Raw genomic sequence first — 21,909 nt, forward strand, 5'->3', positions numbered from 1 at the left:
TTAATATGTAAACTTTCATAGAGATCAATGTTTCTAAATATGTAAATAATCCTATATATCTTTTATTTTAATCCTATACATCTTTCAATGAGAATTAAATTTTTAAATCCACTTAGAATTAACAGTATGTTACAAATGTAGATACAAGATACAAAGTAAAAAATTAATTCTTTGAACATCTTTTTAGAATTATGAACAGAATTTAAATTGGGAATTTAATAGTCTTTAGTCAGTCAATGTTACAACTGCTTTTCCGAAATTTTTGCCTATTTCGTACTTCCATACCTCTGCGGAAGGAGTCCTCGTTCAATCCCAATGAATGGACCACGGCACGACTTCGCCAAACTTTAACAGTGTAGTCGTCGCTGGTTGTGACCAACATTTCAGGATCGCGTGGATTGAAAGCAACAGAATTAACAACGCCAGAGTGAGGGAATTTAGCTAAGCATACACCGTAATGCCTGTCCCAGAGATAGCCGTGTTTGTCTTCAGCACCACTAATAATTATAATTTTAATATTAAAATGTTTAACGGAATAAGCATTTAAATATTGAAAAGCACGATCATCTAAAGTGTCCGTTCCTCACGATTGGAATAGATACATTTTAATATATAATTGAACCGCATTTCACAAAAATTTTGTTCATGGAAATTGGAAAACAAGATTTTTCTACCAATAAAGAAAGAACTAATCTATGAAGATTATGTTACAAGTTATGCTAATAATTAACTGATATCTAATTTTGTATAAAGTATAGCAAAATAAACAATATGTTTTTATGTATATATAATATACTAAGAGGATAAAGAAAGTAAAGAAAAAAATTAAAGCGGACAATTTATATGTTATGACTTAATAGAATAGATCAATGGAATTTACCTTGCTACATATTCATCGCACACGTCAAGGAAGATAAAAAAGCACTCTGTGTTTGGCGTATACGCTTTATGAGCTCTTAGCATGGTGCCAACTTGCTTCAACGTTACCAAATCAATTACGTGTATGTCGATTTCTTGGGCAATCGGTGGCGGTTGTAATGGATTTGTAATGACGTAGCCTCGTGGCCATGGTCTTGAGTTCACATATAAATACCTAATAACATATAACGTATAATACGTCATTTGTAATGAAATGTCGAAATTTACATATTTTTACGCTTGCGACACAAGTAGACTTCGAATATTTATACACTCGTAAAAAATACAAATGCACAAAATAAGTGCAGAGTGCATTCAATCTGCATAAAGATGTCGGAAGGATGTCGAAAGTAAACGTTATAATATTTAAAAGATAGAATAAACCTAGATTCCATTTTTTAGTTATGTTTATAGGTATAAATATAATTTACGCATATAAATAATCGCAGTTTAAATGTAAATAACTATGTAAATACCTATGATCAGGAGAAAGTCCCATTCCTATAATATGCCCATGCAAATCAATTACATGATCTACTGTATCAAATTGATCAGCTACTGCTTGATAATCCAACCAGTTAGTTAACAGTGCATAAGAACTCTGTCTTTCTCGATCCCTTTCTCGATTTTCGAATCTTTCGCGTAACGAGGGGCCCGGATCCAAACGTTTAGGAAATTTCACTTTCTTTATTCTCTTGAAACCTACTTGATGCGGTGTGTACGTTTTCGAACCAGTTATGAAGATAAGATATTTCTCGCAATTCGATAATTCGTCCGTATCATCATCCTCTGCGTTCGATTGTTCTGTAAATGAAAGTGAAAGGAAATTAGAAACGATTAATTGGACAAGGAATAATCTCTTGAGTTGTGGTATATTCACTTTAATCTCGAACACTGTCTGTTCTTGAAAATTCTAAACCTAAGACAATTTGTACCATTCAACTCGCAAAACTTACATTATAAGCTATCTTTCTCCCAAAATTAATTTTTCGACTAACTCTGGACCTCTGTCTAAATTATCTTTAAACATATTCTATGAATAATCCACTCGCTGAATTACATTTCATGTTACTTGTCAAAGTAAAAGATATCATCCATTACGAACTCTAAATTTTCTTTACCTTCAGGTTTAGCCTTTCCATTTTTCTCATTCCATTGGGGAGTTTCATCATCCGTATCGTCTTCTTGAGCATTTCTCTCCATTTCCACTTGCCTATATTCTTGATTATACTGTATAGGATTAGCATATTCAAAACCATCACCAAGTTTCTTCCAGTTCATAAACCCACCCTCCAATGTACTGTATCTATTTGTATACGCTTTGGTTAATAATATTAGTTGTTTTATAAAACACATCTTTACATTAAATGGTAATATGGATCAGGGATGCCGGTTTGAAACTTAATAACAATTGATCTCTTTTGATCAATTTTTTATAAAAGAATCGAATTGATTTTTTAAAAAAACAATTATTTGTAAAAAAAAACTAATGAAAACTTCCTTTAAGAAAAAGAAAATGCGTGATTAAGTGTTATTTAATGTGTAGATTATCTAAATTTGAAAGCAATGAATACATTTTAGTTTGTACGTATATAATTAACCATTTATAATAAACTTAAAAATTTTTATAATAACTGATCTCTCCCAAACAATTCATGTATTTAAAGTTATTTTTACATTCACTTTCTTTTAGTGTGGTTGAATCTTTTAAAAATATTCGACATCCCTAATGTAAATATAAAATATATTCTATTTAATTAACTTACTGTAATCTAGATGAGGCGTGGCGAAGAATAACTGGTTCTTCCTGTTCTTCTAAGTTGTCGCAAGGAGATGCTTCTTTATCATTAGAAGACGAAACCTTATTTTGTTGCTCTTCGGATTCATTCTGTTCGGGTGTTAAGCAATTAGCTACCATTATTGCTCGAACTGATGAGGCGTTACCATTGTAAAATCTACAATTTAAAAAAATAATATTTTTATACTTTCATGGTTGCACAATTATTTGTTTACTGCAAAAAATATTGGTTCTATTATGTTCCATACCTGAACAGTTGCATCATAATAGGTACGTGTTCACTAGATGATTCTTGGCTTGCCTTATTAAGCCATAGGAGACTAGTACTAACTAAATGAGCCAACCAACATAGATTCCCACTTAAAAGATAATGTTCACTAAACCATGTGCCAAATATGTCATACGGTTTGTTTACCACTCTGCATTGAAGCTCGAAACCAGCTATAACAAGGGAAATTAAAGGACCACTAATAATGTATCTTTTTATTGTTATTATTAATCCTTAAATGCAGTGTTGCCATTTTGCAATATACGTGTAATAAACACGTATACGTGTTTGTGCGAAGTACGAGATTGTATTGTCTACACAAAAACAATGACTGACTTAGAAATTTGTACAATAATTAGTTTCTAATTCATTTACATGTTATACACAAGTATATAGTCTCATTGATTCTAACATATCATGTGATTCTACCACAATCTCAAGCCAGCAATTTATTGAACCAAAAGTGATGAGGAGTTATATCTTCTTATCCAGTTATTCGCTGTTCTGAACTTCTATTAGTGATAACACAATATGCCAGATTTAGCGAAACAAAGTAATGGTGCATGTAACTGACGCATGAACAAAATAAGGTCAATTCATAAGTTTCAAGCTTTGCAACGAATAACAATTTAATAATAATAGCCGATAATTGCAGCTATAGCAATTGATCATGTAAATATTTTGTTTATATCCACTATTTTGTCTCGTTCAATCGACTATACTTACTATTATAATGTACACATATTCTGGTTATTTGATTTCAAATTCTTTGCCAAAAAATTATCCTTCTACCTCATATTTTAGCATAGAAATTGACAATTTTTAAATGCGTTATTATCTTTTAAGAAATTGTGCATTTAAGGATTAACTTTGAAATATTAGGCAATTTTGTTATGTTCTTACGTGCCAATTTAAATACCGCTATTTCACCGGAAATGCTAAGATTAGTCCCGAAAAGAACACCCGAAACAAGCAGCAAGGTATCAGAGGAATTAAACTGTGAAAATTGTGTGCATTTCCAGCTGAATGTTTTCATGTCGTATTGGTATTTTATCCTAACTGGATATTGACTTTCCCATACCTGAAACAAATACATCTTTTAACTTCTTATTGCGATTAAATACTCCATTAGTATCCAATGCAAAGTACTTGTCTTGATAACTTTGAAAATATTGAACGCACGTCTCATTAATGGCAGAAGAATTAGCTGCTTTACATATATTTTAACTATATTTTGTATATTCTAGAATATTCTGTACGTATAAACATTGGTAGCGCAAATGAATGTCGAACGATTACAAACTAAAAATAACTTACAAAAATATATCCATCTTTTGAACAAGTGGCAAACATTTTCCCATTGTGAGAGAAGCTAACGTGTAAGACTTGGTGAGAATGTTCTTTAAGTTCTTCCGTTTCTAGCAGCGGCGTGTGGTACGTTAGACGCTTAAATTCTCCTAACCAAGAGACTTTCCCTGCAAGACATAAAAATATTATATACTTTCAATCAAGCACATTGTATTATCTTTCCATAGTTTAATTATCCGAACGTTTTCAACATCTCGAAGGCATAATATTACAAATTAAAAAACCATACAATAAACAGTTAAGACAAACATATATTAAACTCTTCCTAGAGCAATGCGAAGTGCTAAGAACATTGAATTTCAATAAACAAATAACAAATAGTTTTAATAATTAAGAAAATCGTTAACATCGATGATAATAATCAACGATACGCCAAGTACGTATTGAAAACGTGTCTCGAAATTCGTATTCCACGCGACGTCGATTATTTTTAAGCGCTACAAAATAAAGCTAACCTGGCATGATGCCGATGTCCGGGTCTATCTTGTATATCTGATAGAACAGATCCTTCCAGAGGAATTCGTCGCGCGACACTCTGTGCCACGATTTGCACACTTCTCCAGCAATTGTCAACTCCCGCGGCGTTAGATATTGGAAAATGTTCAGTAGAACGGAATCTGGCATGTAATACCAATTCTCGGTACCGTCTTCCGGTATCTCGAACGGATCGTCGTTATTGTCCTCCGATTTGGCCGCAGATTCCTCGCCGTCCTGCTCCTCCTCGCGTGCCGTGACATTCTCAACGATGTCCATATCGAAACGCTGCTCTTTATTTACCAGAACAGCTGATGCCTATCAGCAACGCTGTTGTTAAGCGTTAATGTAAGCGCCTCCGAGGACGTACGAGTTTTACCGAGAATGGTAAACGTTCCCCGTTCACGTGACGGGCTTCTACGTCCGACGATGATGACTAGAACGCTCCGACCGGAACACGATTTAAATGCGTTACGATCGTGCATATAATATGTTCGATTTTCCTCGATAGTGGCACGAAGATAATTGCGACAGTTCGTTACAAGTACAGGCATTTCCTACGATTAGCATGCATTGGCATATATATCAGCCATCCGTGAGCAACGGAAACCACGCCTCTTGCAGCGTGGTTCTCTATGAATGTTTAGAGGATTGTGTAAAATTATGTTACATGATTCATTGTAATGTAATTCTTTTTGATATTCGAATGAGAGATAGATATATCGTTATTTAACGCTGGAATGATTAAATTTGATGCGCAGGTGGCGGAGAGTTTATCATTGTTAGCGTCCCTCCCCTTTGATTTGGTAACATGGATTCTATTAGAACTATTTCTTCGCGAAATAGAAGGAAATTAAGATGATTTATTTATAATTTAATATTGGGAATTGATTTTGACGCTTTGTGAATAAGATAACGCTTCAAAGTATTGTTGACAGTATAATCTTGGTTTTCGATTCGTCGCATTTAATCGCTTGGGAACTTAAGAGTACACGCAACTTCGTTGCGATTTTGTATTGCGGTGAGAGAGCACAGTATTTGATAAAGTGGCAATGCTTTCACAATGAATAGTATGAATATATGCCAACCAGTTTTTATTTAGCATTAATTATGTGAACTTTTCAGCTGGTGGAAGTAGTTAGAATCTTTGTTACCCAATCTTATTTGTTATTCAAACAACGTTCAGTTTATGAAATGAAAACTCTATTGTATTAGACACAAAACAGAATGAATAACTTTGTACATTATAATGTTAGGAATCTTTGACCGTTTAGCATTAAATATATTTTGAAAGAAAATAATATTTAAAAGATGATATCGAGTTTTATCACTGATAAAGTTTACCTTTTGGAAAGTACACACGTATGTACGTTCTTATCACTTGTAATCATAGTGGTCATGTTAATTATTTATGACATTGTAGTAAGATAGCATTGCATCTTTATATATATATATTTATGGAATTGTACGTTAAGGAAATCAGTAAATATCATCGCTCAACAGCAGCAGCAGGCATCATAGCGGCTGATGACAAGTATTAAATTACTGCTCACCTTTTCTTGTTTCAAATTTTTATTAAAAAAAAAAAAAGAAATTATACATATCTTTTATAATACTATGTATACGTACATATATAATACGTATATATAGTCAAGCCTCCTATAACACAATTAATTCATTCCATGTTGTATTGAAATCACGCGAAACTTAGGAATAATACAAATCAGGTCAATGCGCTTCGTGTTACTATGTTGTAGCCCTATTAGAGGATACAAAGTTATGCAAAGGCAAAGATATTGTTTTATAACATAAATTTAATACAGTATTCCCTGTTTATTTGGATAAAAATGACATGATGTAAAAATTCATGCTATATGAATGTTGTTCAAGTTTGTTAAATTGTGTTATAGGAAGGGCCATCGCAATTTTTGTACCGTATTATAGGAAGGATATTCCACCTTACTATTTTTCTCTTTATACTTTGAGATTTCATTTGTACCGCAACACTCAATTTACACAGCCTCTTATTTTACAAAAATAACTGTGTAATCTTAATCTTTTCTTTAAATTGTATGTAAAGGAATTTATAAAAAAGAGTTTCACTATATGAAAGGCATATAGAGAAAATTAACTTGTAATTAATATAAAAAGAGTTTATCACTTATACAGAGTTCGTAAACATGCATTCTTGCTGTACATCTCACGTAATTACCCGCACATCATCTACACAATCGCGTCTGTAGATAAATATAGAGGAAGTATACGGCTTATTTTTATTATGTTAAGAATTACTTGCTTGAGGAATTAGTTGATTTTCCACTTGCATGTAAAACTGTTCTCCAAACCATTCTCTATGCATTTCTAAATAGCTACAACATTAAGGAGGTAAATTTGTTAGCTATGAAGAAAACAGAGATAGTTCAATTATGTTCATTGCTAGTTCCAACAGATCATTTAAAATGTGTATTATACAAAAAAAAAAATCAAAATATGTATTATACCTAAGAAACATATCCAAGTATTTTAGTAGAACCTTTAATTTTTTATGTGGTATATCTGTTATTTGAAGTAAGTCCGGCAATTTAACTGAAAGAATGTTACGTGTTACACTTTTCAATCTTTTATTTAAAAGCATTTGGTACAATATTGTATTAATGTTGATTTTACGTACCAAATAGTCGTGTTAAATGAATGGCACCATAATAGGTAGAAGGATTTGGAGGTCCTTCTGATTTTGAGGATTCAGGCAATAATCTCCATTTGTTCGATTGTTGCAACAAGACATTGACTTGTGCGGATGTAACAACTGGTATTCGCAACATTACCCCGCGCGGGCTAGAACAACGAGAACTTGTACTTGCAATACTAAAAAAAAAAACTCATCAATTTTGTAGCTACAGATGTGATGCAATATTAATGATCTTTCTTTCGTAGAATTCGACTCACCTCGATAAATTCCCTGTATCTTGTTTAATATCTTCGTACGATCTTAGTTGTCTATTTTCATCGATAGAACTCACTCTACACGATCTTAGTCTTCGTTTAAAATGTGTTTTTGACGTATTGATTTCCTGATCGTGTTCTTGAAACGGTGGTAAATGAGCATACTCGGTATCCTCGTATTCTTCTTTAACTAATACCTCAGCGTTCCTTAAAATTATATTAACAATAAATAGTAATTTTATAGAAAACATTTATATTGTATAAAAAATTGTACATGCAATTTCTGTAATTTAAAAATTAGCAGAAATACTTCAGGTTAACACAAAATTACGTAAAACATCTGATAAGGTTTAATTTCCAATAAATATTAAAACTTACTCAACCGGTTCTTCTTTTACAAGAGTCGGATGTTCAATGTACAGAAAAGAAGATTTTAAATTACAATATTGCTCTTGTTCTTGTCTATACAACAGGAGATCGTGTAATGTAAAATCGAAATATATTCGCAATCCATCGGCAACCTCTCTGCATATATTTATTTCGTTAATTGTTTTCTCTATCGTATTATTCGTTTTGTTCCTTTGGGGTTTTTCTGGAATGTTTGTCAGTTGCGTTGTCGTAAAATGTTGTACCCACGACTCTAAAATATTTGCAACAGTGGGTTGTGCAGGGAGGACGGCTAGCTAAAACCCATGTTACACTTTGTTACTTTCAAATTTTAGATTACACTTCCTCGATTGTAATTCTACGTATTTTTCTAAGAGACTGAAAATTATACCTTATTCTTATTAGTTATCAAATCGTGGTCTTGATCCAAAATCCTCCTCAGAGTGTTACCTATATCGAGATCTGTGCCTGGTTTTATACTAGCACCCGATTGACTACCACCACCGCTGTCTTCGTCGTCGCTCGTTTCACCAACATAATCCGAACTACTTTCTGTATCCTCTTCAGTAATAATTTCCTTTATTTATGAAAGCAAATATTTTAGTTAAGTACAATAACGATAAATTATTTACAAATTGATATATGTTAAATAATAACATATATTTAATTCATAATGAATATACCATACACACCTCAGTGTCATAATCGGCATGTTGCCCTGAACTGCCATCCTCCGAAGACCCAGTTGTAGCAGATGTCGCCCGACTGCCACCACTTCTTGCTCTTCGTCTCGGTTCTTGATTTTCAACCTCATTTAATCGTTCGGACAATTTATGACTTCTTTTTTTACGTTCTCTTCTATATAAATATGCTCCCCTATGAATTATTTTAATTAGATATAATGGAATATATATATATATATATAACAACTTATATTTCTTTTACATTAATCATTGTTTACTGCAATCAAATTTCATACGTACAATTGCAGCTGCGCTTTCTGTGCCAAGTCTCGTTGGAGCTGACGATTTTCTTCAGTATCTTTCAACACATATTCCTCTGTTACACAACGATCCCACGAGGAATTCCATCCCTATTTATACACGAACGTCTTATATCGAAATAATCTAATTTAATAGCGAGACAAACATTTAATGCAATCGTTTGGTGTTTACCTGGAAATGTATCAGGTATTCGACAGCTTTGCGTCCCCTTTGATCTTTGTTAACTATAACATCGAGTACCTAAAATTTACGCAAATTAATGATAAAACGACGACAACTTTATTCGATTCGGTTCATTCTTGAAACGTACCTTGGAATCATACAATACTTTCGCTTTCGTAGGATCAGGTTCATAACAAAGGACTTTTTCCCCATCAGAGAATTTGAATTTTGGTCCTCGAGTAGAAACCATACCTACCTAATAAATATTAAAAATAAAGTATTAACTTTTTTCATTGGTAATTAAGTAGTAACATAAATATCAGTGATATTGTTTAGAATAATATAACCTCATACGTTACATTTAAAAGCGAAATGGTCAATGATCACATGGAGATTTGTATAATTAATCTGATAACAGTTCTCAGTTGAAATATTATTAACAACCGCTGGATGGACGTTAGATTCTGGTGCGATACGTTACTATTAATAAAAAAAGGCAGAGATTTAAGTCTCCCGGTATTAAAATCGTTTACACGATTCTATTACGTTAGCCTGTATACAATTAACCTCACTTGGATTTCAAATCTAAACATAAAGCGTCATTCGAAATAATCTTTGATGTGTAACGGCACCAAAGACGCTAAGAGGATGTAACTACATACCAAAACGATTCGCATTTAGATTACATGAAAGTGTAATTGATATATACTTTCTTTTTGCAGCTTTGCGTTAATGAACGCGAATTTCTGTTACAATTTAAGGGGGCAAAACTTCCAAAAACTTATCATGCCCAATTTAAGTGAAATTATGAGAGTATAGTTTTGTCTTACATAAAAACGAAATGTTTGCAAGGAGAATTGTTGACAACTTCGAAATTGACGGGTTTAAAATTGTGTAAAAATTGTTTCGTCAAAATCTCTCGTTGTAAACATCGTTTGTTGACGAGATTAAACTATATATCCTTTAAATTTCAATCAAATCGAGCGTGACAAGTATTCGGAAGTTTCGCCATTTTATTTGTTCTGTAATTATAAGTTGCACATATATCATTCTTAAAATAAAAAAAATCTTGTATAATTAATGTATAATCTGCAACACATAGATATAAAATTAATATTACTAATTAATATTATTTATATTTATATTAATTACATATCTAGACGTGATTGTATCCTTTTACAAAAACTTACAAATTAGAATGTATAGGCAATTAAACAGATTGTTGGAATAAAAAATACTCATGTGTGATTTGTAATTTAAGTTTTAAGGATAAAATGAAAATGTCAAGTGTCGAAATCATTTAATCAAAATGACGTGATTTTATCCTTTTACAAAAGCTCACAAATTAGAATTCATAGGCAATTAAACAGACTGTTGGAATAAAAAATATTCATGTGTAGGTAATTTAAGTTTTAAGGATAAAATGAAAATGTCAAATGTCGAAATTATTCGATGAAAATTATTATTACATGTTTGTTCAATAAGTTACATTTGAAATCTTCTGAATCATTCTGGAGTTAGAAGAGAATTACATTTATATATAAATGCTTTGATACTAAAATTTAAAAACATTTTAACAATTAACTTAGCTACTTTGACTTATGAATGGTTCGTGTTTAATCCTGTTTTATCTTTAATTTCCTTACACATGGTTCAAATGTTTATAAACTTAATAATAGAAATATATTCAACATCTTTGACTTATGAATGGTTTGTGTTTAATCCTATTTTATCTGTAATTTCTTTAAACATGGTTTAAATGTTTAAACTTAATAATAGAAATATATTCAACATCTCTCTCTGCCTCTATAAATGTTTATAGATCCCTCAAGGAGACTGAGTACTTCTGTACACAGAAGGGATGAACACATGTCGAATATGACAATAAAGTCATTCACATATATAGAAAAATTAAAACGCTTCAATAGTGTCGATGAAAGAACATTGAATGAACTTGTGAGTAAACACAAAATAGAGTTGTTTACTGTTATGCAATAATATTGCATACATTTAATATACATACTTGTGGTTGCACAGGTTGCATACCTGCAACATATGAGAGGTTTTCGAGCAAAGGAGGCAGTACATCAAGCTTTTAGAGAAGTATTGTAATGATAAACTTTTGCCGTACCTATTCTGGTATGACAAACCTGATCAAATAGCTTTAGCGAATAAACGTTTGATGATTGCAGTATATAGTATGAATTATTGAAGCTAATGTATGTTTTGTACTTTTTCATTTCAGAAGCTGTATGTAAAAATAAACAATTACAAGTCAACAAAGGAAAGAACCAGGAAGAAACAGTTCCAAGAAAAACGTATGACTGATTTTTAGGACAGGAATAAAGAAGAAGAATAATTATTCTTCGCAACACAGTGGTTAAATTCTTATTATGCAAAATCAACTTTATTCAATGATTTTTCATAAGATTCCAATTGAACAGAACATTTTGGTTGCTTTAGTACACTCTTTACAGGTGTTCGATTAGAGTTAATATACTGGACTGTTGTTGTTACTTATTTTCATTATCGTTAATTAGTGTCAGATTAGCAATTGGTTCTAGTATGAATGTGGATGAGAAATTTCAAGATGAGAGAACAGGAAAAGGATGTTCCAAAATGGGATAATTTTCCATATGATTTTTACAATTTTCATAATATATTGTACTCTTAATATCATTTACAATGGCACTTTGCTGCTGTAATGTTATTTTCTGTGTTATCGACGTAGCACAGAATAAGTTTATAGCATCGACAAGGCATTTGAAACCGCTCATCCAATGAGTCTGTCTATTTCCGGAATTCGATGGCTGCAGAGCCATCGTATCATTTCAGTGTTACTCGCAATGTTATCGATTGTGAGATTAATTGAACTCTTCATTGTCATCGTATTGTTTCTTACCCTCAAAACTATAATTATCCATTCTCAATAGTCTCGATAACAATTCAACGAAAAGAGTTTCCAACCATCCAATTTCTGATATATGGTAATCAAACGTTCGCAGCTATCGTTTACATTATTTCATTCGTAGATCATAAATCATAAATTAATAATTATCGATTTCACCAATTTCGATAACAGAATCGAATATAATTCCCAAATCCTCAGGTTCTAAATTGTACAGGCTACAAAGAAGACTATGGTTTTTTTGCACGAGTGGTAATTCAGAATATGGTGTACGAAAAGAGTTTCCAACCATTCAATTTCTGATATATGGTAATTAAACGTTCGCAGTTGTCATTTGCATTATTTCATTCGTAGATCATAATTCATAGATTAATAATTATCGATTTTACCAATTTCGATAACAGGATCGAATATAATTCCCGAATCCTTGGATTTTAAATTATATAGGCTACGAAGAAGACTATGGTGTTTTTGCACGAGTGGTAATTCAGAATATGGTGTACGAAAAGAGTTTTCAACCATCCAATTTCTGATATATGGTAATCAAACGTTCGCAGCTATCGTTTACATTATTTCATTCGTAGATCATAACTCATAAATTAATAATTATCGATTTTACCAATATAATTCCCAAATCCTCAGGTTCTAAATTATACAGGCTACAAAGAAGACTATGGTTTTTTTGTACGATTGATAATTCAGAACATGGCATACAAAGTCCCATAAAATATCATCGATGTCAACTATAATGTCGATAATGTAGCTTGCCAATTTACCAATAACACTACTACGCAGCCTACTTGAACGCAAGTTTGTTGGGCATCTGCTTAATGGAAAAATGAACAGTGCGCACACGTCTTGCGCATTTCCCACTCGGATGGCCGCCGACCTGTACTTATATTTGTGTCACACGAGGCGCCACAGTCCAAGGGATTGTCTGTGCCAGGTTTCGTAAATTCATTTGTATAGTTTGGTTTGTTTCGAGACGAGTAATTTTTAGTGTTATTTTCCCAGCCACTCGTAGACGCACTCAGAACCGGTGGAGCAGTAGCCTAACGTCTTTGTTTTTGTGTGTCTGAAGGATAGATAGGTTCGAACCTGTGCGCGATAAATAGAGAGGACTCAAAAATAACCAGGGTGTACAGAGATCAGTCTGTCAAGTCAGGTAGATTACACGTTATATACATAGAAAGAGAATCGTCTCGACGCACCTCGCACGGTTTCGCGTGGAAGAAACAAATAATGCGAGCAGGAAAGTCCAGCTGAATTAGGTGAAATTCTTGCCGTACAAGATACGAAAGTAAAGCAACAGGCAGCGTTACGATAACAGTATTTTAATTGTACGCTAAGAATGTCAAGTGAGCCTTTCCCGCTATTTTGCGCTGACACACTGCGGCGCGAATCGTGGGTCACGATTATTTTCGTCGTTATCACCTTTTCCTGACGAAAACGCGTCAAAAAGTAACAGAATGTATTACAGTAGTAATTCGTGTAGATTTAGTCGTTACCTAATCGAGCAAGTCTAAGCTATGCTTGAAACGAACATGTTATGTTTGTTGTTGTGTTTTTTAATGCGACGCGTACGTTTAAAATATATGTGAATAATTTATTTCTACACACAGCGTACATTGTTTATTGGATATCGCGTGTCCTTAGTAATCGGATACAAATTTTTTTTTCTTTCAGTGCGATAATGTACCGTGCAATCGAATCCACCGCCTACTCGCGTAAACGCACGTAGATTTGCTCGCGAGCACGAAAGGCAGATTTATCTCGCCGGTGCACGCATCGTTCATAACGCAGAAAACGGTTGTCATTCGCTATTTTCAGTTGGAATGACTTCACGCTATAGCATTAAGTAATTCTTGTAATGTGCCGTGGGCATATGACAATTTCGTTGCAGCAGCTCCAATTCAAGACCAAACGCGGCGCGATCATCCACCTTTATCTACATTTTACGAGGCACGTTTACGCCTTTTATGCCCGCGCGATAACGTGCAATTGACCTGCCAGGCTTCTTCTTACTCACTTCGATCGTGTGCGTTTTTTTCTTGTTAATTTGCACAAATTTCATCGAATAAAATAGCTGTTCTTCCCCAAAAAGGAAATTTTGAAATTGATACGTTCAATTGTTTTATAAATTAGATAATAGAAATTGACTTAAGTTTTGTCTTTGAATTTAAATTGCAAGGAACTAGTGATCTTGATAATCAATTTAATAGATCAGTGATAAATTTCTCAAGAAGGAAATTTTGAAATTGATAAGTTTAATTGTTTTATAAATTAGATAATAGAAATTGATTTAAGTTTTGTCTTTGGATTTAAGTTGCAAGGAACTAGTGATCTTGATAACCAATTTAATAGGTCAGTGATAAATTTCTCAAGAAGGAAATTTTGAAATTGATACGTTCAATTGTTTTATAAATTAGATAATAGAAATTGATTTAAGTTTTGTCTTTGAATTTAAATTGTAAGGAACTAGTGATCTTGATAACCAATTTAATAGGTCAGTGATAAATTTCTCAAGAAGGAAATTTTGAAATTGATACGTTCAATTGTTTTATAAATTAGATAATAGAAATTGACTTAAGTTTTGTCTTTGAATTTAAATTGTAAGGAACTAGTAATCTTGATAACCAATTTAATAGGTCAGTGATAAATTTCTCAAGAAGGAAATTTTGAAATTGATACGTTCAATTGTTTTATAAATTAGATAATAGAAATTGACTTAAGTTTTGTCTTTGAATTTAAATTGCAAGGAACTAGTGATCTTGATAATCAATTTAATAGGTCAGTGATAAATTTCTCAAGAAGGAAATTTTGAAATTGATACGTTCAATTGTTTTATAAATTAGATAATAGAAATTGATTTAAGTTTTGTCTTTGAATTTAAATTGTAAGGAACTAGTGATCTTGATAACCAATTTAATAGGTCAGTGATAAATTTCTCAAGAAGGAAATTTTGAAATTGATACGTTCAATTGTTTTATAAATTAGATAATAGAAATTGACTTAAGTTTTGTCTTTGAATTTAAATTGTAAGGAACTAGTAATCTTGATAACCAATTTAATAGGTCAGTGATAAATTTCTCAAGAAGGAAATTTTGAAATTGATACGTTCAATTGTTTTATAAATTAGATAATAGAAATTGACTTAAGTTTTGTCTTTGAATTTAAATTGCAAGGAACTAGTGATCTTGATAATCAATTTAATAGATCAGTGATAAATTTCTCAAGAAGGAAATTTTGAAATTGATACGTTCAATTGTTTTATAAATTAGATAATAGAAATTGATTTAAGTTTTGTATTTGGATTTAAGTTGCAAGGAGCTAGTGATCTTGATAATCAATTTAATAGATCAGTGATAAATTTCTTAAGAAGGAAATTTTGAAATTGATACGTTCAATTGTTTTATAAATTAGATAATAGAAATTGATTTAAGTTTTGTCTTTGAATTTAAATTGTAAGGAACTAGTGATCTTGATAACCAATTTAATAGGTCAGTGATAAATGATTTTTCCGTCACCTTGATGTTGCAGGATGTATTCGAAATGCGTCGTCAAATTTCATTCAGCTGTATTTCGCGGCGGATGTTGATTAATGGTTACTTTTGATAAGTTTTAGATGCGATTAGTGCTGTAGTTTGCCGTAGGGTGGTTGGTAATTAAATAGAATCGAAAGCGTAAGATAAGTTCTAGATAATATAAAGTAACTGAAATCTACTTCTAATATACAGAGTATTGTGCTTGAAGTTTTGCATGCGTTTGTTTGCCAAATTATAGCTCGTTTCGATGGTGTTTCTTTCGAATAGCACCTTTCGTTGACCCACATAAAATTTTGAGATGGAAGAAGCAGTCATATAGAATTTAAATTTAAAATTTTAATATCGAATTTTTATGATAATAGCAGAAACTTTTTGTATTTTTGAAACACTATTGCATTCGATTTAGCTGAAATTTAATGAATAGCTTCATTTTGTACGCAAAAACAGTATTTGCAAGAACGATTTTTGATGATTTGAAGAAAAAACTACAAAATTTTGTGAAAAATAATTTACTACTGTAATGTCAATATTAATAGAAACTTTTTGTCGTATTTTTGAAAACCTATCGCATCCAATTTGGCTGAAATTTTATGAATAGCTTCATTTTGTATGCAAAAACAGTATTTGCAAGGACGATTTTTGATGATTTGAAAATAAAGCTACAAAATTTTATGAAAAATAATTGACTACTGTAATGTCATTTTCTGCGTTACCGATGCAGTGTAGGATAAGATTACAGTACTGGTTAAAATAGCGTGAATTATGATGTATACTTAAAAATACCCTGAATACTATTGTACTTTATAATCAGAGTTTCGTGCAGATTTCTCCAAAGTGGCCATCGCGTGCCAGCCAATAACTGTAATCGATAGAGCTACCTTTATTTCGAATAATTACACTAAAATGATAAAACATTTCTCGCAAAATTTTTATATAAAATGGATCGATTTTATCTTTTTATAGAATGAAACTATTTATAACATTTCAGTCAAATTGAGTGTGATAGACTTTTCGAAATTTCTGAAGGAAGTTTTGGTACTGTACATAAAACGCTGCTTGCGCAAATGTTACTAATCAACTATTGAAATCAGTGGTAGTAGACAAGTCACTGTCTATAGGGTGTCTCACGTGAAATCGATTATATTTCATTATTTATTATAAGGTGTCGCGTACGATTGGAACGAGTGTAAGTGAAAGGTTTGTGCGATGCGTGTCGATGACGTTTATTCTCTCATGAAAACGAAACAGCCCGTTCGATTTCTGTTATTCGATCGATGCGTCTGAATCCAGGCTAGGACAGGCTCGACCAATGCTACTCAAAGTTTTATTCAGATGAAACACTCTATATGTAACGGTCTGATATCGCTATCGTGTCAGCCATTCTGTAAAATTGTACGGTTGAATTAGTAACGTATTTGTACAGATGGTAATAAATACATTAGCGAATATCTGTGCAAGCAGCAGTCGTTGTGATGTCAAGAGCTTTTTATTAATACCTCGAGTAGTAATAAATATCGAAGCTAAAGTCATAGATCTGAGGTCCATTTTCCTACCACGAAATTCCTTTAAATTTCGTATCGATCGACGACGGCTCTCTTTCGAAAGAACATCGAATGAGGTATACGGTGAAACTGGCGAGCAGTTACTTTCTCCTTGATGCGATGCTTTTTAAATTAACGTTTCGAACAACTTGATGTAATTTATATATGGTAATTTTATATGGTCTCTTGTAATTGTAGCGATATTCAGAAAAAAGGTCAGATAAGCGTCTGTAATAAGGCATGCGCCAGCGCATTAGTTACTAATGACTTTGCGGCTTATCTTCTGTTTATAATTTACTATGTAAACAGAGTTTGAGCCAGCTTGGGTTCAGATGAAAGTCTCCATACCTGTGAATACAACAGACAATGTAACTGGTCACTCATGGTGGTCGCAAATTACAACGTAACATAGCTCTAATCTTATACGAGTGGAATTAATTTAATAATTAATTGAATTTGAAAATGTTAGATTAGTTACACTATACTATTACTGTGTACATGTGGTTTTAAGCTCGTACAAACCTGGTCTTAAACAAGAGATAAACCGTGATGTGGCTGGCAACTATTATTGATATTCAGCTTCCACGGACAGACTAATAAACGGACCTTTTTTCTGAATATCTTGAGAACTAAGAGAAGAACGTTTAGATGTATCAGGAAAAGTCGTTTGAAATGTTGAGTTTAGCAACATATTTCAAAACCATCGACATCGGAGAGGACAGTCAGCTTTAATTATTGTTTAAGTAGAGAACAATTGCTTTACGATATCGTATAATTTTCTTTACAGTGAACAGAAATGGTGGACCACGGGTTTCCGACACAACACACTACCACGACGACGGTGACGACAACTACCACCACAAGGCAACCAACTATTCGGTTCGATTCATCTTATATAAGAACGTTGCCTGGATTTCTCAAAGTCTCCCAGGTGGTAAGTAGTTTTGTCGCTCCTTTTTATCTGTACGCATACATATATATATGTATATTTCATGCCTCAGATAGTTCGATGACTGTCATTTACGTATACATCGCAGTACCAATGAAATTGGACAAATTAGAATTATTCGTCTTCTATTACTACACTAATTTATATACAATATACGCTGAAGAAAGAATTCCTGATTTCAAATCCTTCTTATTAGTAATACGAGAAAGATCGATACAATTAACCAGTTAACTGTGGAATTTAGTTTCAGAAATCGTCTACAAAGTGCGTAATTAAAATCAAGCAATGACGAGAATACGCGCCAAGCGCAGGGAAATACAACCTATTATACATTTCACGAAAAAAGTAAAACGAGGAAGGCTTTTACATTTTTATTTGACAAGAATTATACTCACCGATCGCAACAAAATACAGTTTTGGTTTGACGTGTATACACGTCGAACGCAGTTAACTGGTTAATGAAAATCTGAGAATAAGATAATTTCTTTTCGACATGGAAGTACTTACAGATTTTAGTTTCAGGTTTTTAACCTTTTGAGATGTTAAGAAAAAATTATAATTACTGATGTTTGGATCATCTCATCGATTTCGACGATTTTACACAGCGTATATATTCATTCACTCGATTAGTGAATCGGATGATATCACGATTCGGTTATCTGATTAAGCACATTTCCTTCTACATCTCAGACCTACTTCTGCGAATGGAGAGAACTGACTAAAAAAGTCGGTCCATGAATACGTCAATACTCGCAAAATGTAATCCAGCATCTAATACTGAAACTAGAAAACTTAAAAATAAATTTTCTCGATTTACGAGGTGTTTTACATGGTTTTTGGATGGATGACCGAACGTGAAAAATAGTCGATCGTACGCACTCACTCGCCCTTGTTTCCTAATCAATGATCACAATATCAGTTTCCAGGAAATTTTGGAAAAATTTGTTCAAGAAAAAAGAAATTTAAGTTTAAAATTTAAGTTTAGCTTTTAAATTTAGTTTAAAATTTTATTTTTGCTACTCTTTGCTTGGAATCGATTTTCGATGAGTTTCGCGGTCACAAATAAATGTCCCATTTACCTTTCTAGATATTTAAGGCGTCCTACGACCAATAATTTGAAAAGCACTTGCAACGATGTACTCTTTTCTCCACTCAGATCGCCAAAATGCGTTATTGCTGAATATCTGTTGGTTGATTTTTTATTTATCAGTGGTGTAGACACAAGAATGTTGAAATTAATATTTTGAACATTTTCTTACACATATATATAAATTTTCGAGATCTTCGTATCATAAAACCGCTATCACTACAATTAATTCTGTCTATAAGTGTACAATTAATTAGTGTATTAATTAGGTTTGTATAAAATTAGGTAGTAAGTACGATCGAGTATTTCATCTGAACCCAAGATAGCTGAAATTCTGTTTATATAAATTATAAAGAGACAATTAATTGGGAATTAATTGTTAACCAATATTAATACCCTGTTTTGGACACGCATTTATAGAGTAAAATTCTGTAGTGGTAGTAGTAGCGATTTTTTTGCAAGTATTTTGGAAACTTAGACACCAACAGATATGTGTATGTGTAGGAAAAACTTATACAAAATATTGATTTCTACAATATATTCAAAAGCCACCAGAGAGGAAGTAACTGTTCTACAGTTTCACCTAATTTTGATTTATTTTATAAAACATGTGAAAAAAAAAAATCAAATAATCTTGGAAACTCAAACACCAACAGGTATGTGCATGCATAGGAAAAAGTTGTACAAAATATTAATTTCTACAGTATATTCAAAAGCCACTGGAGAGAAAGTAGCTGTTCTACAGTTTCACCTAATTTGTATTTATTTTATGAAACATGTGAAAAATCATTGAAATCGGTGATGAGGATTCTGTTATAAATAATTGCTGAGACTTTTTTCACTATAATAATAGCGACTTTTTCGATGACTCGTATCGTGTACTATAATTGTGTTTATCTTATAGATTTTGAGTCTCTTGGGATTCATATGCATCACAGTATCAAGTCAGAGTAACTCTAGTCGCGGAGGATGGTTCAACACCGTGGCCATGGGTGGTTTTTGGTTCACTGGAATATTGCTCGTCTTCTATCTGTTCCACATCATCGAGAAATTTTCGAAAATTCCTTGGTTGAAAATTGTAAGTTAAACGAAGAAAATATCTCGCATTCTATCGTTTTTTGGTACCTAGACGATACGCTATCTTTTAGAAAGAAACTTGATAAAAAGTGCAGAGGGTATAGCTAGTTTTTGCATGGAGTTAGAGTATCGATTCAAGTTGAAGTAACTGGAACATTCCGTGCTACATACAAGGCACGCTACATACCATGCTGATAATTCGTCTTAATCACTTTAATGCTATGATTGCGTTACTTTGTATTTTTTTATGTTTTACTTATCTGCGTCTATTCAATTCACGTATTACATCATCTCTCGTATATTTGTTTGCAGGAATTTATATTTTGCGTAATTTGGACTGCTTTTTATTTACTGGCCTCTGCTCTCGCAGTCGACAATGCTCGTTTTGTTGAAGCATTTGGAGCTGCAGCAGTAAGTTTTTGAAATTAAATGACTATCTTACTTAGATATTTCCCTATATGTATAGATACATCCTTATATACCTATGTACAGCCCCATTATATTCTTCTGCACATCTCTATATACATGCATAAGATGTATAAAAAGATATATATATATAGATATATGTTATCCTTTTCACTTTGTACAAAATTAATTAGATGTTCATAGCCATTACAGAATAAAATTCTTCGGTTGTAAAAATAATTGTTACCTCATGGTCTATTATTACGTCAATTCGAGCAATTAAGTAACTGTAAACGTACTATAAGCTCTAAAATGAGGAAAAATAAACAAGGATAATGTTACAGTTGTCACTTAACTGTAATCAACTCGCAAAATTATATATTGGATTAACAATGCAACTTGTTTTTAAGATGAAAAATTGACAAGCAATATTCTCTGATACCTTCACATGTTTTTATAGTTTTTTGGATTCTGTGCGATGGTTGCTTACGGTTACGATGCCTGGCTCAAGTTTCAAGCAGCGAGAAGCGGTGCCTTAGCTCAAGGACAGCACAGTCCCAAGCAAATATCCACGGTGACAAGTCCAGCTTATTAATCTGAAAAAGACTATGGTGCTTGAGTAAACCGCACGAATGGACCACTTTCGAGACATATCATAGCTTGTCAGAAGATTTGCCTTGACAAATCTTGCCCTAGTTTCCGTGCGTTCTCCGTTTTGCCACTTGAACGTGAAACTTCAACCAATAACGACAGGGCACAACGCAAATGCGCAAATTAATTCATCTTGCTATTTTTTATTTATTTCTAACATATATGTACGGCTCATGTATGTGCAATTTCATTGGAACACTATATTTGGTAATCTCGTATCTTTGTACCATATAGAGATAATACACATACTATATAACGTTACGCGTATTATATATATATATATATATGTAAATTATTTCCTGAATTTTTATGTCTGTTTATACTCGAATGAATATTTTTGAACAAGTAGAATATATACATACACGTACATATATCCGTATATATGTATATGAAAGATATATTTAATCAGTATTGTGTTCAAGCT

At 32.5% G+C, this 21,909-nt stretch overlaps 3 protein-coding genes across 4 annotated transcripts; 1 reads left to right on the forward strand and 2 right to left on the reverse strand.

The window, feature by feature from the left end:
- Positions 1–71: 71 nt before the first annotated feature.
- Positions 72–5,231, reverse strand: Fbw5 (F-box and WD repeat domain containing 5). Its single transcript, XM_076907339.1, has 9 exons — positions 4,808–5,231; positions 4,302–4,459; positions 3,888–4,065; positions 2,965–3,157; positions 2,685–2,873; positions 2,040–2,224; positions 1,395–1,722; positions 881–1,093; positions 72–497 (listed from the first exon to the last, which is right to left on the reverse strand). The coding sequence occupies exons 1-9, from the start codon at positions 5,103–5,105 to the stop codon at positions 230–232; spliced, it is 2,010 nt and encodes a 669-aa protein (XP_076763454.1). The 5' UTR covers positions 5,106–5,231; the 3' UTR covers positions 72–229.
- Positions 5,232–6,744: 1,513 nt separating this feature from the next.
- Positions 6,745–9,921, reverse strand: Msl-3 (male-specific lethal 3). 2 transcript variants are annotated; one of them, XM_076907196.1, is made up of 11 exons: positions 9,682–9,921; positions 9,471–9,578; positions 9,332–9,400; positions 9,140–9,249; positions 8,849–9,032; positions 8,548–8,733; positions 8,148–8,452; positions 7,773–7,976; positions 7,498–7,691; positions 7,328–7,412; positions 6,745–7,195 (listed from the first exon to the last, which is right to left on the reverse strand). In XM_076907196.1, the coding sequence occupies exons 2-11, from the start codon at positions 9,570–9,572 to the stop codon at positions 7,108–7,110; spliced, it is 1,527 nt and encodes a 508-aa protein (XP_076763311.1). In that variant the 5' UTR covers positions 9,573–9,578; positions 9,682–9,921; the 3' UTR covers positions 6,745–7,107. The 2 variants fall into 2 exon arrangements, with proteins under 2 accessions (XP_076763311.1, XP_076763312.1); XM_076907197.1 differs by having other exon boundaries at positions 7,498–7,661; positions 9,682–9,920.
- A 3,350-nt stretch (positions 9,922–13,271) lies between these two features.
- Positions 13,272–21,737, forward strand: LOC143430784 (CKLF-like MARVEL transmembrane domain-containing protein 4). The gene is made up of 5 exons (XM_076907202.1): positions 13,272–13,395; positions 18,104–18,250; positions 20,257–20,430; positions 20,742–20,840; positions 21,295–21,737. Exons 2-5 carry the CDS (start codon positions 18,113–18,115, stop codon positions 21,427–21,429), a joined length of 546 nt encoding a protein of 181 aa, XP_076763317.1. The 5' UTR covers positions 13,272–13,395; positions 18,104–18,112; the 3' UTR covers positions 21,430–21,737.
- Positions 21,738–21,909: the final 172 nt, after the last annotated feature.

The sequence above is a fragment of the Xylocopa sonorina genome, chromosome 15 (genome assembly GCF_050948175.1).
Source record: "Xylocopa sonorina isolate GNS202 chromosome 15, iyXylSono1_principal, whole genome shotgun sequence".
Classification (NCBI taxonomy): Eukaryota; Metazoa; Arthropoda; class Insecta; order Hymenoptera; family Apidae; genus Xylocopa; species Xylocopa sonorina.

What these genes read in the sequence shown, in the direction of transcription:
- Fbw5 (XM_076907339.1), bottom strand. Translation starts at nt 5,105, where the DNA reads ATGGACATCGTTGAGAATGTCACGGCACGCGAGGAGGAGCAGGACGGC. An exon ending in GGACTTTCTCCTGATCATAG is followed by an intron (nt 1,094 to 1,394) that starts GTATTTACATAG and finishes ATATGTTATTAG; the next exon opens with GTATTTATATGTGAACTCAA. An exon ending in TGCGATGAATATGTAGCAAG is followed by an intron (nt 498 to 880) that starts GTAAATTCCATT and finishes TATAATTATTAG; the next exon opens with TGGTGCTGAAGACAAACACG.
- Msl-3 (XM_076907196.1), bottom strand. Translation starts at nt 9,572, where the DNA reads ATGGTTTCTACTCGAGGACCAAAATTCAAATTCTCTGATGGGGAAAAA. An exon ending in CAGAAAGCGCAGCTGCAATT is followed by an intron (nt 9,033 to 9,139) that starts GTACGTATGAAA and finishes AATAATTCATAG; the next exon opens with GGGAGCATATTTATATAGAA. An exon ending in TACTTGGATATGTTTCTTAG is followed by an intron (nt 7,196 to 7,327) that starts GTATAATACATA and finishes TTAATGTTGTAG; the next exon opens with CTATTTAGAAATGCATAGAG.
- LOC143430784 (XM_076907202.1), top strand. Translation starts at nt 18,113, where the DNA reads ATGGTGGACCACGGGTTTCCGACACAACACACTACCACGACGACGGTG. An exon ending in AAATTCCTTGGTTGAAAATT is followed by an intron (nt 20,431 to 20,741) that starts GTAAGTTAAACG and finishes ATTTGTTTGCAG; the next exon opens with GAATTTATATTTTGCGTAAT. An exon ending in AAGCATTTGGAGCTGCAGCA is followed by an intron (nt 20,841 to 21,294) that starts GTAAGTTTTTGA and finishes ATGTTTTTATAG; the next exon opens with TTTTTTGGATTCTGTGCGAT.